The sequence below is a fragment of the Chinchilla lanigera genome, unplaced genomic scaffold, assembly GCF_000276665.1.
Source record: "Chinchilla lanigera isolate Chin_1 unplaced genomic scaffold, ChiLan1.0 scaffold00011, whole genome shotgun sequence".
Classification (NCBI taxonomy): domain Eukaryota; kingdom Metazoa; phylum Chordata; class Mammalia; order Rodentia; family Chinchillidae; genus Chinchilla; species Chinchilla lanigera.
In genome coordinates, this window is record NW_004955412.1 from 25,110,029 (window position 1) to 25,126,797 (window position 16,769).

The 16,769-nt window shown below is 35.8% G+C and overlaps 2 protein-coding genes across 2 annotated transcripts; one reads left to right on the forward strand and one right to left on the reverse strand.

Moving 5' to 3' along the window:
• The first annotated feature begins 1,351 nt into the window (after nt 1-1,351).
• Nucleotides 1,352-2,299, forward strand: LOC102027961 (olfactory receptor 151-like). Its single transcript, XM_005378647.1, has one exon. It carries the CDS (start codon nt 1,355-1,357, stop codon nt 2,297-2,299), a length of 945 nt encoding a protein of 314 aa, XP_005378704.1. The 5' UTR covers nt 1,352-1,354.
• An 8,012-nt stretch (nt 2,300-10,311) lies between these two features.
• Nucleotides 10,312-11,187, reverse strand: LOC102005453 (olfactory receptor 8D1-like). Its single transcript, XM_013511250.1, has one exon. It carries the CDS (start codon nt 11,185-11,187, stop codon nt 10,312-10,314), a length of 876 nt encoding a protein of 291 aa, XP_013366704.1.
• Nucleotides 11,188-16,769: the final 5,582 nt, after the last annotated feature.

The window sequence follows — 16,769 nt, forward strand, 5'->3', positions numbered from 1 at the left end:
GAACTTGTGTTCTGTGGAGAATATTTCACTTTTCCAACTCCTTGGAGGTCAAGGACCTATAAACAATGAGTTGAGGTATTCCCTTGCTGAGAAGGGACTACTCAGGATGTTGAAGGGACTCTCCTTGTTGCTCATCCCGTCTCATTATATCTTTGAGCTACAACACCCCTTCAAATGATCAGCCCTAATCCTTTCTTTAAAGAGAAAAGATGAAGGGGCTTCTCCACAGTCACACAGTGATTTAGTGAGACAGGTGGAACATAAAGCAGACTTCAGAGATTACCAGAGGAGATTTATCTCTTCTTCATTTCCAATAGTTTCCATTTGATTTTTTCAGTGCTCATAAATCACACTCTCAAAAATATCAGCGAGTTCCTGAGTGGGTAGTATTTGCCATGAAGCCACTTGTGTAATTTTATTTCCTATTACAAGAGAGAAAGTGTAAGTCAAATAGGAGCAACAATTCTCTTACTCATTACAGCATTAAGGTAAGGACACCATTTCCCCAAAGTAGCATTGCCTTAAAGCATTCGCTGTAAAAGGGAGTTTCTAAGGGAGAATTGCCAGTTCACACCCCTCAAAAATATCTGGATCAAATATATGCATATTAATTAACCCAATGCAGGTGAAATTAGAAGAAATGTGTTCTGTCGCCTATGATGTGTAGTGGAAGGAAAGCAATCTTTTTCCCTGCCTCCTTATTTCACTGATGTCTCCCAAAGTGCCCCCAAAATATATCCCCAAAATTTTCCTACAATTGTACAGGGAAGTACTCATTCGTGTGAATCACAGAAAACTAGGATGAAGTACAAAAATTCCTTAATTTGGAGTATGGAGGCTGCTGCATTCACTTTCTGATTTTGAACCCCAACGTTAAGGTATGCATTTTTCCCCAACTTTTGTTTGTTCTGTGATAAATGACAGTATAATGCACAGAAAAGTCCTTGAATTACTTTTCTAACTCTTAATAAAAGCCCGATGTCAGCAGTGCGCAGGATTCTAGCACCCCGAGGCACAGCTCCTGCTCCTGTTTGTTTGAGACACCATTATCATTTCTCAGAGTACAAAGGTGGTGTGGACCTGTTCCGATAGTTTCCAATTCTTCTTATGATCATACTGTATTTTTCTTTCTTTCTGTGTACATTGCAATGGTCCTAGACTAAGACTCAATACTGACATGAAAAATATATTTCCCTAGCTTATTATTGACAATCGTTAAACTTCTTTCAGTTGAAGATTAGGTTTTCTTTTCTTCCTTCACACCAGTAATAAAAGAATGACCATCACAGGAACGTAGCTTTCTCACTTTTTAACGTTTTCTTTTCTTAGTTTCACATCGTGTTTCCTGAAGGAAATGGCCAGATACAATTGTTCTAGTATGACTGAATTTGTCCTGGAGGGACTAACAGCCCAACCTGAGCTCCAGCTGCCCCTATTTTTCTTGTTTCTAGTCATCTATGGACTCACTGGAGTGGGAAACCTGGGTATGATCCTCCTAATCTCTTTCAGTTCTAACCTCCAATCTCCCATGTACTTTTTTCTCAGTAATTTGTCATTCTTAGATCTCTCTTATTCATCTGTTGTTACCCCCAAACTGCTGACAAACTTCACGTGGGAGCAAAATATCATCTCCTATCCTGGATGCATGACACAGCTTTTTTTCTTTTGTATTTTTGCTATTGCTGAGTGCTATATGCTGACTGCTATGGCCTATGATAGATATGTAGCTATCTGCAAACCATTGCTCTACAGTGTCACCATGTGGCAAAAGGTGTGCAATGTACTGGTGGCAGGGGTCTATATCATGGCAACTTTTGGAGCTGTGGCCCATACTGCCTGTATGGTCAGGCTTTCCTTCTGTAGGGACAATGTTATCCATCATTATTTCTGTGACATCCTTCCTCTCCTCGAGCTTTCCTGCTCCAGCACCTACCTCAATAACCTCCTGGTGATATTCGTAGGTGGATTCAATATGTTGGCAACAACTGTACCCATCACCATCTCTTATGCCTTCATACTCACCACCATTCTTCTAATACCTTCATCTAAGGGCAGGTCCAAAACCTTTAGTACATGTGCTTCTCATCTTATGGCTGTTGGGATCTTCTACGGATCTATAATATTCATGTATTTTAAGCCAGCATCTAGCAGCAATATGGCCCAGGAGAAGATAGCTTCTGTGTTCTATACCACAATAATCCCTATGCTGAATCCCCTGATCTATAGTTTGAGGAATAAGGATGTAAAAAAGGCATTGAGCAAAGTCATGAAGAAGAGGTATGGCTCACTCCAGAATTAGTGTCAGAACCACTGAAGGTCATGAAGATAATTTATCCCTTTCTTTTTCTTAAAACTAACTTTTTTTTTTTCTGGTTGTGGAATCAACATTCTGGTCTTTCTCCCTCTGCCACAGGTGCTAGATGTTACCCTTTTACTGAAGTTATATACACACACACACACATACACACATACACACATGCACACTCACATCCCTTGAGCAAACTATTTCAAGATAGTGTGATTCCCTGAATCCTTGATAAGAGTAAGGATTAATCTTACAGATGTTAATTTTTTAAAAATTCACCTGAATTAAATTTGTGTGGTCCTTCTGCCTTACTGAGGAAAAGTAAGGTAGATATATTCTTCTATTTAGGACAGACTGACATTTATATTCTTCCTTCTCATATAACTAGCTATAAAATATTCAGAATAATTCATATCAGACTAGAATGTGATAGAAAATAATCCTGACACTTGATCAAGGGTCAAGTCCAGAAAATAAGTCTATTCTTTGCTAATTGAGATCTCCTTCATAGAACTTCCTCCTTTTCTGTTCTTCTGTGCCTCTTTCTTTTGAGAGGTAAAAGTTTTAAATTAATTAACCTTTATAAAAATTTTAATAATAAATTATTAGCACATAAATAACTAGGACATGGTAAGAGAGTGAGGCCATTTTGTGAAAGGAACATTTATCCTTGCAAAATGCATAGAAACTGATAATTCCACTTTCACAAAAGCACAATTTCTGAAGTGATAACCTTCCCATGGAAATCTCAGGATATTGTGATCATGGTTATGCTCATAGAAAGCAGTCCAACTAATTTTTTTCTTCACCTCATTCACACCTACTCCATTTCCATTTGCCTGATCTTCTGTAGGAATGATTTGCAGAGTAATGAGTGATGGTGCTGAATAATCTCATCCACCTAAGGTGTAAGCTCCCTTCCAGCCTCCACTGTCAGGAAGGGAATGTCCATTTGTAGACCTCATGGATCCTGTGAAGAGACCTACACAACAGAATCTCTGGCCATTCATCCCACTCAGATCTCTGTATTCCTTGTAAAAACAAGAGTGACTACTTAAAAATTGTATTTCCTAGGAAGTACTGAGATGAATCTTAGGTCCTATACTTTACCATTTTTTCTTATTTCCAACTAGCATTTCTTAAAGCATCACAGACACAGAATAAACTTTAATATATGAAGTGCAAAATTGGACAAGTGTTGGGATATGCATATACTTATGAAGTCATTGCAGTCAATCTAGTAGATAGATCCAAAGGCAAATGTTCCCTATGCCCCTTGGTAATACCTTCCTCCTAAATTCTCACACTTTTACATTAGTTTTCATTTTTCAAGAATTTCGTATGAATGAAACTATGCAGGAATTAGTCTATTGTAGAGCTTACTTTACTCAGTAGAATTATTTTTGTGTTTAACATGATGTTTCGATCAATAGACCATTTTTATTGTTGTTGTAGTATTCCACTATATGAACATGTGATAATATGTGTATCAATTTATCTGGTGATGAACAGTGAATTTTGGCCAGTTGTTGGTTTCAATGAATTGAAATTCAGTAAGTATTTGAGCATAAGTCTTCATGAAGACATAAGATTCTATGCTTTTATTTCTCTTGGATAAATATATGATTGGAAAGTCTAGTCATACTTAAGGTGGATATTTATTTATGTAGAAACTGAAAACCTGATGTCCAAAATGGCTGCCTCATTTTACATTTTCTTCAGTAGTTCGTGAGAATGTCAATTATCCATTGCTTCTGCAACATTTGTTGTGATCTTTCTTTTTATCACATTTTAATCTCTCCTAATGTGAATAGAGTGCTATTTGCAGTGATTTAGCTTGTGTTTCCCTGGTGATCAAAATGTTGAATATATTTCCTAACACAAAAACACATACACAAACACACACATTGCCTGCTCACATACTCTGCTTTTTAAAAAGATTTTTCTTTTGTACCGTTGTTTTGAAAGATCTTCATATATTCTGGTTATCAAGTATTAGATAACTAATTTGGAATATTTTAGCACTGCATGCAGAATATTTTCATTCTTTTGGGAAGCAAAAGCTCACCATTTGAATGAGATCTAATTTATCAATAGATTTTCTGTCATGAATTATGCCTTCAGTTTTATGTCTTGGTTACTTTTCTCTAGTTGCTGGGACAAAATACCTGATGCCCAAAATTAAGAAAGGAAAGGTTTATTTAGCTTACAGTTTGTGGAGGTTTCAGTCCTTACTTGGCAGGTTATAAGGCAGAGTGGCACAAGGCAGAGAGCTACAGCTGATGGCAGCAGAACACAACCAAAGCAACAACCACACACCAGGGCGGAATGGCCTCAAGCGCCCTTTTCCTCTCCCTTACGTATGCAAACTATCCACCCCAGGGTGGGTGTAGCTCTCACACCCATAATCAAACTCTAAAAGCCTACCCCATGGCCACATGAGGCTTTGGGGGAACATTCACACACAAACCATAGCATATATCATATATCTAACAGCTTTGTCTAAACAAAGATCACGAAAATTTCTTGAAATTTTCATTTGAGAAATTTTACAAGTTCATGCTACACATTTACATTTAGGATATCTTGTACACATATTGTAAATTATATATCAAAGCTAATATTTTTCTTTATTTTGATCTAATTGTTTCCATATCTTTGTTGAAAAGACTTTTTCCACTGATTTACCTTTGTAATGTTGTCAAAAATAATTTGTCCCTAAATATATGGATATATCTCATAGTACCTTTGTTACTTAATCTTTTTTGTTGTTGTTGTTACTTAATCTTGATGTCAGTATGATACTGTCTTGTTTCATCAGTTTTATAATATGTCTTGAAATTCGGTATTGGTAGTCTTCTAAATTTTTTCTACTCTTCCATGTTAATGTGATTATTTTTGGTCTTTTTAATAAAAAATCTTAGAATGAGGATATTAACTTCTGAATAGAAAAGTTTTGCTGAATAATTATTGTGTTGAATGTAAAAGTTACTTTGGAAAGACATCTACAAAACGATATCAGGTTTCCAACATAGGGATGTAGTAAACATAAACATTAAGTTATATCTGTCAGCAATGTTTTGCAGTTTTGATCTTAGAGATTTTATATTTTGTCAGATGTACACATATTTCTTACTTGTTTAATGCTCTAGTAATTTTTTCTCAATTTCAATGTTTGATTACTCATTATTATTATTTAGAAACATCATTTCTTTTTGTACATAAATCTTTTACTCTAACACATTGCTAATTGAATAAATTATAGCAGTTGCTTTGAGGATTTATGAGACTTCCTACAGACAGTTTTACTTCTTTTAAAATTTGTCTCCTATGCCTCCTATGACTTCTTGACTTATTGTAATACTGGAACCATCTAATAAAATGTTGAGTAGAAGGATGAAGGCACATGCTTTTGTCATTAGTGTTCTTAGGAGGAAATCATTCTGTGGTTCACAATTAAATTTCATGTTAGATGTTCTATGTTTGATTGGAGAATTTCTCTGTTATTATTACTGGTTCATTGAAAAGTTTTATTTTTAAATCAGAAAAGGTTATTGATTAGGTAATAATATTTGCTTTTGTAATATTGCAATTTTTATTTTAAAAATATTTTAATTATACTGAGTGACTATCAGAAATTCAAAAAACAATGAATTATTGGAGCAAACTCCACTGTGACTTATTTTTTTAGAGTTTATTCTAGCATGGGATAGAGATAAATATAATTTGTTCTTTTCCCCAATGTGTATTTGATAGCATTATTTATTAAAATAATCCATATTCCCCAGCTACAGTAGATGTTATTCATATTATGCCCTTAATTTGTGTATACTGTTAACTCTATTTTTGGACATTGTATTCCATTCTACTTCCTGTCTTTCATTGCAATGCTAGCACATTTTTTTAATTTGAGAAAATATGTAATGTTTTAATATATAATTGTTCTCTTTCTTCCTATAGCTTTCCACATCATATTTAGCTATTCTTGCATAGACTTTTTTTCTATATAAACATTAGGATTAAACAGGCTTGCTCTCCTGCTACAACAAAAGCTCATTACAATTCATCTTTCTCAGTAATTACAAGCACATATCTGGACAACACAGAAAATAGCCATCTGAGAACACTTAAAAATAAACAAAGCTAGCACCAGAATGTACTCAAATTGATCATATGCCTAACCATATAACATAGAACTATAAAAAGTTTTCAGAAGGAAATGTATAATTATGGTTTGGTAACTTTGAAGAATGTAAATGACTTTTCAGAAGAACAGAAGCATAATTTTAAAATGATAAACTGAAATAAAAATTTAATATATGTTTTCATTAAAAGACACCACTGAAAATATGCTAAACAAGTCATAAATTGGGATAAAATATCTAACAAACACATATGTGATAGAGATTTTGAACCTAGAAATGAAATGCATCTAGAATAAATATTTATGTATGATTCAATAATAATTCAAACGATAATAAAATGGATGAAAGAATTTAATCAGACACTTCAAAGAAAATCAATAAGTGAATAATAAGAATGTGAATATATATATATCGATAGTTTATTTCCAAGAAAGAAAGCAAACAAATGTCAGTATATGGTATATGGGGCTGTGGGGAAAAGGGGACTGTTCTAACACTGTCGGTGGGAAGGTAGCCTGGTGCAACCACTGTGGAAATTAGTGTGGAGATTCCTCAAAAAAGTAGGAGTAAAGGTCCCATTCAACCCAGCTATTCCTCTTCTGGATATTTTTCCAGAAGAAATGAAAACATCATACCACAGTGATTTATGTGCACCCATGTTTATAGCAGCACCATTTGTAAAAACTAAATCTTGGAAACAACCCAAATGCCCATCAAGCAAGGAATGGTTAAAGAAGATGTGGTATTTTTATACAATAGGTTACTACTCAGCTATAAAGAAGGATAAATGCTAGGCTTTTATTGGTAAATGGATGAAAATAGAGACCATTCTCATAAGTAAAATAAACCAGACTCACATGTATAAACATCATATTGTCTACCTTGTGTAAGAAACTGAAAGAGTAACTAAGATCCCAAAGGTACAACAGTTATTGTGAAAGGGATGCTCAAAAGGAGAGAACAACTGGGATGGGGAAAAGGCAAAAAGAAGAAAAGGAAAATAAATTTTAAAACTATATATATATACATTTACATATATATGTGTAAAATTATATGCATATATATGTATAAAATGATATACACACACAAACTCACAGTAGCTACAATAATTGTACTACTGATTTCTATTAGTCCATTGAAAGGAACAGTTAGTGCTTATGTTGCTTGATCAATTTTGCATGCCTATGTCTTGTAATCTGAGCAACTACCTGGAAGATAACAATATGCAATATAATAACCATTGTTAATTTCCTATAATCTTGTTTTGAAATTTTGTATCATTGTTATTGTTTTCTCTCTCTTTAAAATAAAAAATTAAAACAAAGAAATGAAGTCAAGAATTGGCTATGATATAGGCCAGCTGTAACTGTCACACGCAACTGGTGAACGTTTCAAGTTTGTCATGTTAATCAGGGCCACAGTGCATGTCTATAATCCCAGCACTTCGCAGGCTGAGGAAGGAGAAGACTGCTGCATAGTGATTTTAAGGTCAGCCTAAACTGCCTATTTCTAACCTCTCTCACTAAACCAAAACATACACACACATAAAAAAAGAAACCTGCCGCATGATAAAATACTTTGTCTGTTTTTTATTTAAGCTTGTAGCTACTCTATTATCCAGCAATTATACTTATAGCTACTTTCTCAAAATAAATGACACTACATGACCAAAAAGACATGCTAGAAGAGTTGATAACCCTCAAATAGCCAAATGATTAATAACAGAGAAATGAATATATTGCGATATATTCATAGAATATAATTCAATTAAGCAATAAAACTAAATTCATGAATGAATATTCAAATTACTACTTTGAGTAGTTTAACCAAGTACAAATTAATATACACCTTATGATTTAATTTACATGAAACTGTATAAAATGCCATCAGTCCACTCTCAGAAAAGTGCAAATTGACTATTGGCTATGGAGAGAGATTAAAGAATAGAGACTGAATGAAATGTTTGTTATGCTGAGCGTGGTAAGAGTTTCAAAGGTTTATTCACATGTCAACCTAGTGAAATTGGGCATTTGACATATATGCAATTAAATGTACTTCAACTGTCCTTCATTAATTCATGTAAACTGCTTCTTCAATAAGGTAGAAATATTTTCTAAAACCAAAACATAGAAGATGTGTTGGTACATTTATTAGATTTGCACTAATTTTATAAAATAATTAGAAGTAGCCAATATCTTTAAACTTTGAGTGATTCTGTAAAAAAAAAAAACAAAACCGCTTTTGCTCAAGTCCTGGCTTATATTGTTTCTCTGGTGTGAGGAATTGGAAGGGTAAATAAGTACCAAAATGTATAATAGATACTGGGAAATAGGAAGAAAATGCTAAAATTAGAAAGGGACCTAGCTAGAAGGAAAAGGAAAAGAAGGAAGGAAGGAAGGAAGGAAGGAAGGAAGGAAGGAAGGAAGGAAGGAAGGAAAGGAGGGAGGAGAGGAGGAAAGAAGGAAGGAAGGGAGGGAGGGAGGAAGGGAGGAAAGAAGGGAGGAAGGAAGGGAGGAAGGAAGGGAGGAAGGAAGGGAGGAAGGAAAGGAGGGAGGGAGGGGAGAGGAGCGGGGCAGAGGGGAGGGAGGGGAGAAAATAAGGAAGGAAGAAGGAAAGAAGGAAGGAAGGAAGGAAGGAATCATGGAAGGAAAGAAGAAAAATATATAGAAAATATAAGAAAGAAAATGGAAACAAAGATTTGTAAATAAGGAGGAGAAGAGGAGTTGAAGGCAAGAGAGAAAATTGGGGAAAAAAGAAGTATCAGGACACATCATGTACAGGTACAAACTCCCTCTGATGAATGTGATCATTATGTATATCAAAATGTACCAATAAAATTAATCAAAAACGTACTTGAATGCTTCCCTCACACAGGATTTTCATATTTGTAAAATACGATCACATGTACTTTATCTTATTGCTACTATTGTTAAAAAAGTTTACAACTTGTAACTAGTTATATTTGTGTACTGATTTCTGCATGTTAGCTTAAGTTTTGTTAACTTACTGAATTCTCACTGTTTTTATCATTAAATCTCTGTAAATTTTGAGTTAAGCTATTACATCACCTGTAATTAAGGGTATGTTTTCTTTTAATTCTCATGTTCCAAATTAATTTTTCCCAATTGTACTGATTAAAAGTTTTAATATAATAATAAATCACTGTGAGTTGGAGACCATACATCCTTTGTTTCATAACTTAAAATGACATCAGTGTCCCATGAGAGCAAATAAAGAAATTAAAATAAAGAGATTTTGAATATACTGAATAAAACAAGTAAAAGCATATTACATAAAATGTGATTAATAAAGTTATCATTCTTGTTCTGTAAATAGTTTTCCTATGAGGGTCAGGTAAATGTCTAGTATTCATACTAATAGAAAAGTCAGTAACTCTCTCATAGCAGCTATTCAGTAAGCAAGCTCAGGATATGAAGAAAAGAAAAATAACTCTGAAGAAAATCAAAATTCTCATTTCTTCTCTCACACTAAAAAAAAAATCAAACTTAAAACTCGTTTTCCTGTCAAAATACAAGAACATTAATATATACTTTACAAATGTCATTTTCATTTTATTGGTAATGTTGAATATTTTGGGGATTAGAAAGCAATTTTGAAAGGCTATCTTTGGGGTCTGGGGATAGCTCACTGTTGTAGTCAGGGTTTGCAAGGGGAACAATACAATGCATGACACTTAATTTATAAGATGATTTCATAATAGTCACCCAAAGAGCCATATACTAAAAAGAGTATGGGAAATCTGTCCACACACTAAACACCAAAAGAATTGATCAGTTTTCAAAAACAAGATTCATCTTCCTATCCAGGCACCCTTCAGTGCTTTCTTCACATCCTGATTCCTCAGACTGAGATCAGAGGGTTCAGCATGGGAATCACTGTGGTGTAGAACATGGAAGATACCTTCTCCTGCTCCAGAGAGTTACTTGAAGGAGGTTTGAAATACATGTAGGTGACTGACCCAAAGAAGATGTCCATAGCCATGAGATGACAGCTGCACATTCCAAAAGCCTTAGACCACCCCTCCGAAGACCAGATGCGAAGGATGCTGCAGAAGATGAAGATGTAGGAGACAGCAACAGAGAGGGTGGGCACCAGTGTGCTGAATCCAGCAATGATAAAGAGTAAAAGATTACTGAGGTGTGCGTTGGAGCAGGAGAGATTGAGGAGGGGAAGAACGTCACAGAAGTAGTGAGTGATGATGTGGTATTCGCAGAAGCTCAGTTTCATCAGGGCACTTGTATGGGCCACAGCAAACAAAACACCCAGGAGGAAGGAAGCCAGAACTAGCAAAGAGCAGAGCTTAGGTGACATGATCACATTATACAGCAGTGGGTTGCAGATGCCAATGTAGCAATCATATGCCGTGGCAGTCAGGACATAACCCTCAGCTACAACAAAGACCGCAAAGAAAAAGAGCTGGGCCATGCACTCATAATAGAAGATTGCATTCTTCTTCCCAAGGAAGTTCACCAGCATTTTGGTGGTAATGACAGAGGAATAGCAGAGATCAATGAAGGACAAATTGGCAAAGAAATAGTACCTGTGGGTGTGAAGTCGAGGGCTGAGAGCAATCAGGAGGATCATGCTCAGGTTCCCCGCCACTGTCACCCCATAGATTCCCAGGAACAGGAGGAAGAGGGGTAGCTGGAGCTCTGGCTGTTGATTTAAACCTGCTAAGACAAATACGCCCACTGTAGAACGATTTCTGGTGCTCATTATTTATTGAAGATTTCTGTAGAAATTAAAAATACAAACTGCATTAAAATGGACCTTCAGTGCCCTTCTTAACCCTAACAAATGACAGCAAACCTGAATAAGCGGTTGACAAAACAGAAGCATAGTTTCCCTCTTCTGCAGTCCTCACACATTTCACCCTTCTCCCTGAGTCACCTGGGACTTCTTCCAAACTGACCCAAATTTTAAATCATAGCTTTGTTTCTTGACTGACTTAGAACCCTGTATCTCATGAATTTTGTGGCAAAAACTCACTTATTATATAAGAATTAGTTAGCCATTTGCTGAAAATTAAATAGAAGACATGACTGACGAATAATTTTAATCAGTTTCAATTTCTCTACTTTTGTCAAGCTCCGAGACATGTAAGTGTCTCCCACAACATGCAGAATGCAGGAGGAATGAAGCACCGTCTACAGAGCGCTGAAAACGTTTCTCAATTACATCTGGAGTCAGAGTAGCCAAGAGATTCAGGGTAAGTCTTCTAGTTACCTTTCTGAATGAAAATGTCTCTGATAATCCAAGGTAAGAGTATTGTAGAAGGGCTCATCTGACATATTTGTCATCTGTGAGAAGCTGACAAAGCATGGGGAGGCAGGAGTTTAAACTCTGTGATCTCTGATGACCCACAGGCTCCTATAAATCAAGTAGTCGACAGTAAAATTCATAAAGTTTCCTCAATCTTCCTTCCCAGAAAATTTTCTCAGATGTAACACTAGCCTTGAACTAGCATGTCCTTACTTATGAGACCCCACACCCATTAAACAGCCCTTAGCTTGCAGGAGAAGGTGCTTCTGAGAGTGCATGATAGAATGATTCTTGTATAAACCTTGAACTGTTCCAGTGGGTGGAACTCATGATAGTTCGTGTCCTGTGTCTGAAGAATTTTTTTTTAATTGCATTATTTCCTAAAAGAAGCACTGGAATCTAGTTGGTCCATACTTTTCAGCATGAATTAGTTCCCTGTTGGAACTATTTGAGATGATGTGTGTGTTGTCAGAGTCAAAGCTATTTCAAAATGGAAGCCAGAGATGATAGTGATTCTCCTACCTATCATCCTCATCCTCTTTTTCCTCCCACTATGTTCTTCTCCCTCCCTTTCTCTGCATCTGTGTCACCCTGATTGGATATCATTTAATTATTGGAAAATGCTTGAAACAGTATTATATAGTCTTTTTACATGTGAAGGAACTGAGATTCAGAAACTTTCATAGTCCATTTTAGTCCAGTGATTAGAGTGCTGGAGTCCCCCTTTTCCCAGTTTTAAGTAAACAGATTACTATCCCAACGCTTGCTGTCTTCTAACTCAACATAAAACTCCAAGCGTGAGATACTCCAGGGAAAAGTGGATATTTATAGATGTTACAGAAATGCTGAGACTTCCAAACACACCTAGGAATGGCCAAGTGTAAATGATGTGCAAGAGGCGGGAGCGGCTCATGCACAGGGTGCAGTCTGGAAAACCTGCCCGTTCTGAAGAGTTTAGAAGAGGAAAAGCAGAGGTGTAGCACAAAGCTCTTTACTCATATTTTTGCCTAAAGCTAAAGGAGATTTGCACAAAATACAGAGACAGGAAAAGAGTTGGTTTTGACACTGGAAAAGGCTTTTCCAATAAAATATTAATCGTTAAAATGTCACAACTGAAAGAACATTTTCTATAACATCATAAGGGAAGGTACATGAAGCACTGCATGCATGGCCTTGAGCAACATTTTCCAACGTTCAGCTGGGTGTGCTGGCGCATGCCTGTAATCCCAGCACTTGGGAGGCTGAGGCAGGAGGATGGCTGTGATTCGAGACCAGCCTGGACTATAGCGTGAGCTCAAGGCCAGCCTGAACTGCATAGCGAGACCTTGTCTCAAAAAGACAAAAATTTTTTAAAAAAGTTTAATATTTTCCAATGTTCTAGATTTCCTGTGAAGAAAATAAAAGCAAAATAAACAGATATGCTTGAATTTTCCAGTATTTCTATATCTTGCTCTAGAAGTTCGCAATGAACATGTATGCATTAAATTCTATAAATAATACAGAGTTAAACAAATCTCTCCAGTTTTTGAAGTCCATATTTCCCATGTGAATTTGATAACAGAAATGATAAATGACCTTAACAAGGTAAACCTACAGTCTATTCAAGCAACTAACCAATACAAAGGTTTTGGTGTCAAAAAAGGTTTAATTTTAAAGGCTGAACTTATTGTTGACCAGTTTTCAATATTTAATATTTTAATATACATAGCATGATATTAATGAAATTTAAAATTTCTCTAAAACAATGTAACATAAATTTCATGTGATATATGGATGCAATATAAATGTCCTTATGAACATCACTTAATGTAATTTAGAATGTGTAAATCAAGGAAGTAGGAATGAGTGTCTGAAGGCTTCTTGTGATTTTCAGAAATAACGAATGCAAAAATTCATTATCTGAAAACATACATCAAAATTTAATGTGATCCACATTTTAAAAATACAGATGGCTATTGAAAAGCCTAGCATGTGAGGAGATATAAATATCTTATTTTGTATTAAGAAAATATTCTCCTGCCAGGTGTGATGGCTTATGCTAATAATTCCAGCACTCCAGAGGCTGGGGCAGGAGGATCTCTGTGAGTTCCAGGAAAGCGAAAGCTATTTAGTGTCACCATGTATCAAGGAAAAAAAATTCTTGTATGTGTTTTACTCATTTTTTTACTATTCACCTTGTCTTAAATGATGAAAACACCTTACATATTTGGGACTGGTTAGGTGGGTCAATATTTGTGCCTCTAAACCTGAAAATTGAGAAAGGGGTAGGAGTGCGAGGCCTTAAGGATGGGGAATTTAGGTCAATGATGCCTCTTTATCCGAAAAGGGGAATCTTTGGTGAGTGTTTTTCAGTTTATGAAGATGCAAACCAGAGCAATAAGTGCTGAATGAACCCAAATGTATCCCATAGTGGCCTGAGTAAGTTCTTTCAAGATAGATGAGAACTAGAAATTTATGTCTAATATTGTACCACAAATAAATACTGTACTTTTGCTCCCATCTGCTCTTGTTGCCTTTATCTCCTGAAGAGTCACGTGTATGTATATACGTTGGTGTGCAAGAAGCACTTTGTGAAGCAAACACTATGGAGCCACGGAAACCTTAGTGAGGCTCTATGCTCCAGAGCTTGTTAAATTTAAACCTGGAATCATTCCCACAGATTTGTGTGAGGGAAGACACAAAGACGTGACAAGGCAAGATTAATAGCACAGGAAGAGGGAGGGCACAGCCAAGTAGAGAGAATACCAGAGCAAATGGCTCTGTGTAGAGCTAGGCTATTGCAGAGGGGTTGGCACTGTGACAATCTTTTAAATACAATAGAGCAGCTGCTCTGCTGTTAGATATGTTACACTGTTGTTACAGAACTGTACACTTAACCTGATCGTCCACAGAGATTAAGTTCTCAAAAGTTGTTCACTATATTCATGTTAGAGTTTCCTGCTACAGCTATCACACAGTTCTCTACTACTGCCTGATGCAAACATGTATGTATCGAAAGTGAATGATTTGATTGGGCAAAATTAAAACATGCAATTCATCCGATAATACAACCTCTCAGCACCTTCACATAGATCACCGTATCTGGCTTCCCCATCTTCAAAGCAAAAAAGTGGCATGAAATGCATCTTTTATCTGAGGTTCAGTGAGCTGAGGAATCTCATTACAAATACTAAATACACCCATGCAAACACAAATCCTCCAAGACTTATTGAGCCCAGAGATAGCTGGAGTGCTTAGTATTTAATAGTACTATACATAAGTGCTCTATCCGCAGAGTAAATTTCTGGAAGAAGTTTCTTATTATGATATTCTCAAGGTATCAGTGAAGACTGCATCACTAAAAAATCAGATTAACAATTCCCCAAAGCAGGTTAAAACTCAGTGCTGATTATCTGCATGTCATCTCTTAACTAAAAAAATGTGTGCAGGAACATGTGGCTAGAATGAGGACATTATCAATTTACTCTATACATTTTTCTTAGGATTCAAAATATTATTAAATTATTGATATGGTCCTAATGCCACATAAGGTAGTTGTATTTTTGTCATTGTTTTCTTGTTTATTTGTGTATTGATTTTACTTCACAAATCAAATTTTGCTAATGCTTTGATAGTCCTTCGTTGAAATTTTGTGGTCATGGAGAATCCTAATTTTGAGAATTGTAACTATAGATATAATTCCTGTTTGTCCTTCCAATTAAGGTGCTCAGGTCAGAAGTCTTGTAGGACCCTGAGAAAAATTTTCCATGTACTCTTTCCCAAGGAAGATAGCTTTACCTTTCAGAATTTAGTCATTAATCTTGTTCTGTTCCTGCATGGTTTCTCATGACTCTAGCTTATGTCTTTAGTGGCCTAAGCATCTTTCATCGATTTTTGTCCCTATGTTTGTCCAAGTTATTTCCCATTCTAGGAAAGTTCGTGTAGAGCCACTGTCAGAGATATGGTATTTAAGAGTCGTTTCTGTGTGTCGGACAGCTTTGCCTTGCTATGATAAAGACAGAAACAACTTAAAGTAAAAAAGGTTTATTTTGCCACATCGTTTCAGAGGTTTTATTCCATGAGCCTCTGTCTTCTTTACTTTGGGTCTGAGACCAGGCAGAACAGGAGGACAGTGAGAGTATGCAGGAGGCTGCTCACCTCAGCCCACCAGAAAGAGAGACCCAGAGAGGAAGCCACTGGACAAGATATAGTTCCCAAGGTCATACCCGTGACACACTCCCTTCAACTAGTCTGCTGTCTTAAGTTTTCAGTACTTCCAAATAATGCTATCAAATTATTTGATCCATCAGTGAACCAGCTCACTGAACCAGTCAGAGTCTACATCACCCAGTCACCTCCCCAATGCCCCTCAGTGGTCAATAGTCACTTAGCACATGATACTTAAGGGACCTTTGAGATATAAACCATAACACTCAGCTATGCCTGCTAGACTAAAAAGCTTTCCAGGATTTTTTCCAGTAAATTTCCTTCCTTATGAAGTCAATTAAAAAGCACCACAAAGTGCTAGTTAATTTTATATATAAATAGTATGTTCATACCACTGAATCAAAACTAGATTTCCTGAATTGCATGTTTTAATTCTAAATCTTCCCTAGTAACAGTAGCATTAACTACAACAACTATATTTTATACTATTATAACCCAAAATGTTGTATACTGTGGAGCGCACTGTGGACTATATTCTCCCTTTTAAAGAGAATGAAAATAATTTTAAAAAATTTAAAATGATCCAGAATTTCACTAAACAAGATGGTTGCAATTCAGCAAAGGTTGTTATATTGCATATTGTTGTCTTCAAATTAGTTGCTCAGATTACCAGATATAAGCATGCAAACATATCTAATGTTTATTTGTATAAGTTACATAATAAAGTTAATGATTAATTGTTTGATCAATCTGACTTGTCTGCATTTGTTTTCCTGAGTAACCATTTTGAAGAAATCAATATGTAATACAACAATCATTGTTAATTTCCTATCAACCTGTCTGAATTTCAGTATTGCTTGTATTGTTCTTGTGTTATTTTGTAAATGTAT

Bases quoted from the DNA above. Each gene is read 5' to 3' on its own strand.
- LOC102027961 (XM_005378647.1), top strand. From the start codon at position 1,355: ATGGCCAGATACAATTGTTCTAGTATGACTGAATTTGTCCTGGAGGGA.
- LOC102005453 (XM_013511250.1), bottom strand. From the start codon at position 11,187: ATGAGCACCAGAAATCGTTCTACAGTGGGCGTATTTGTCTTAGCAGGT.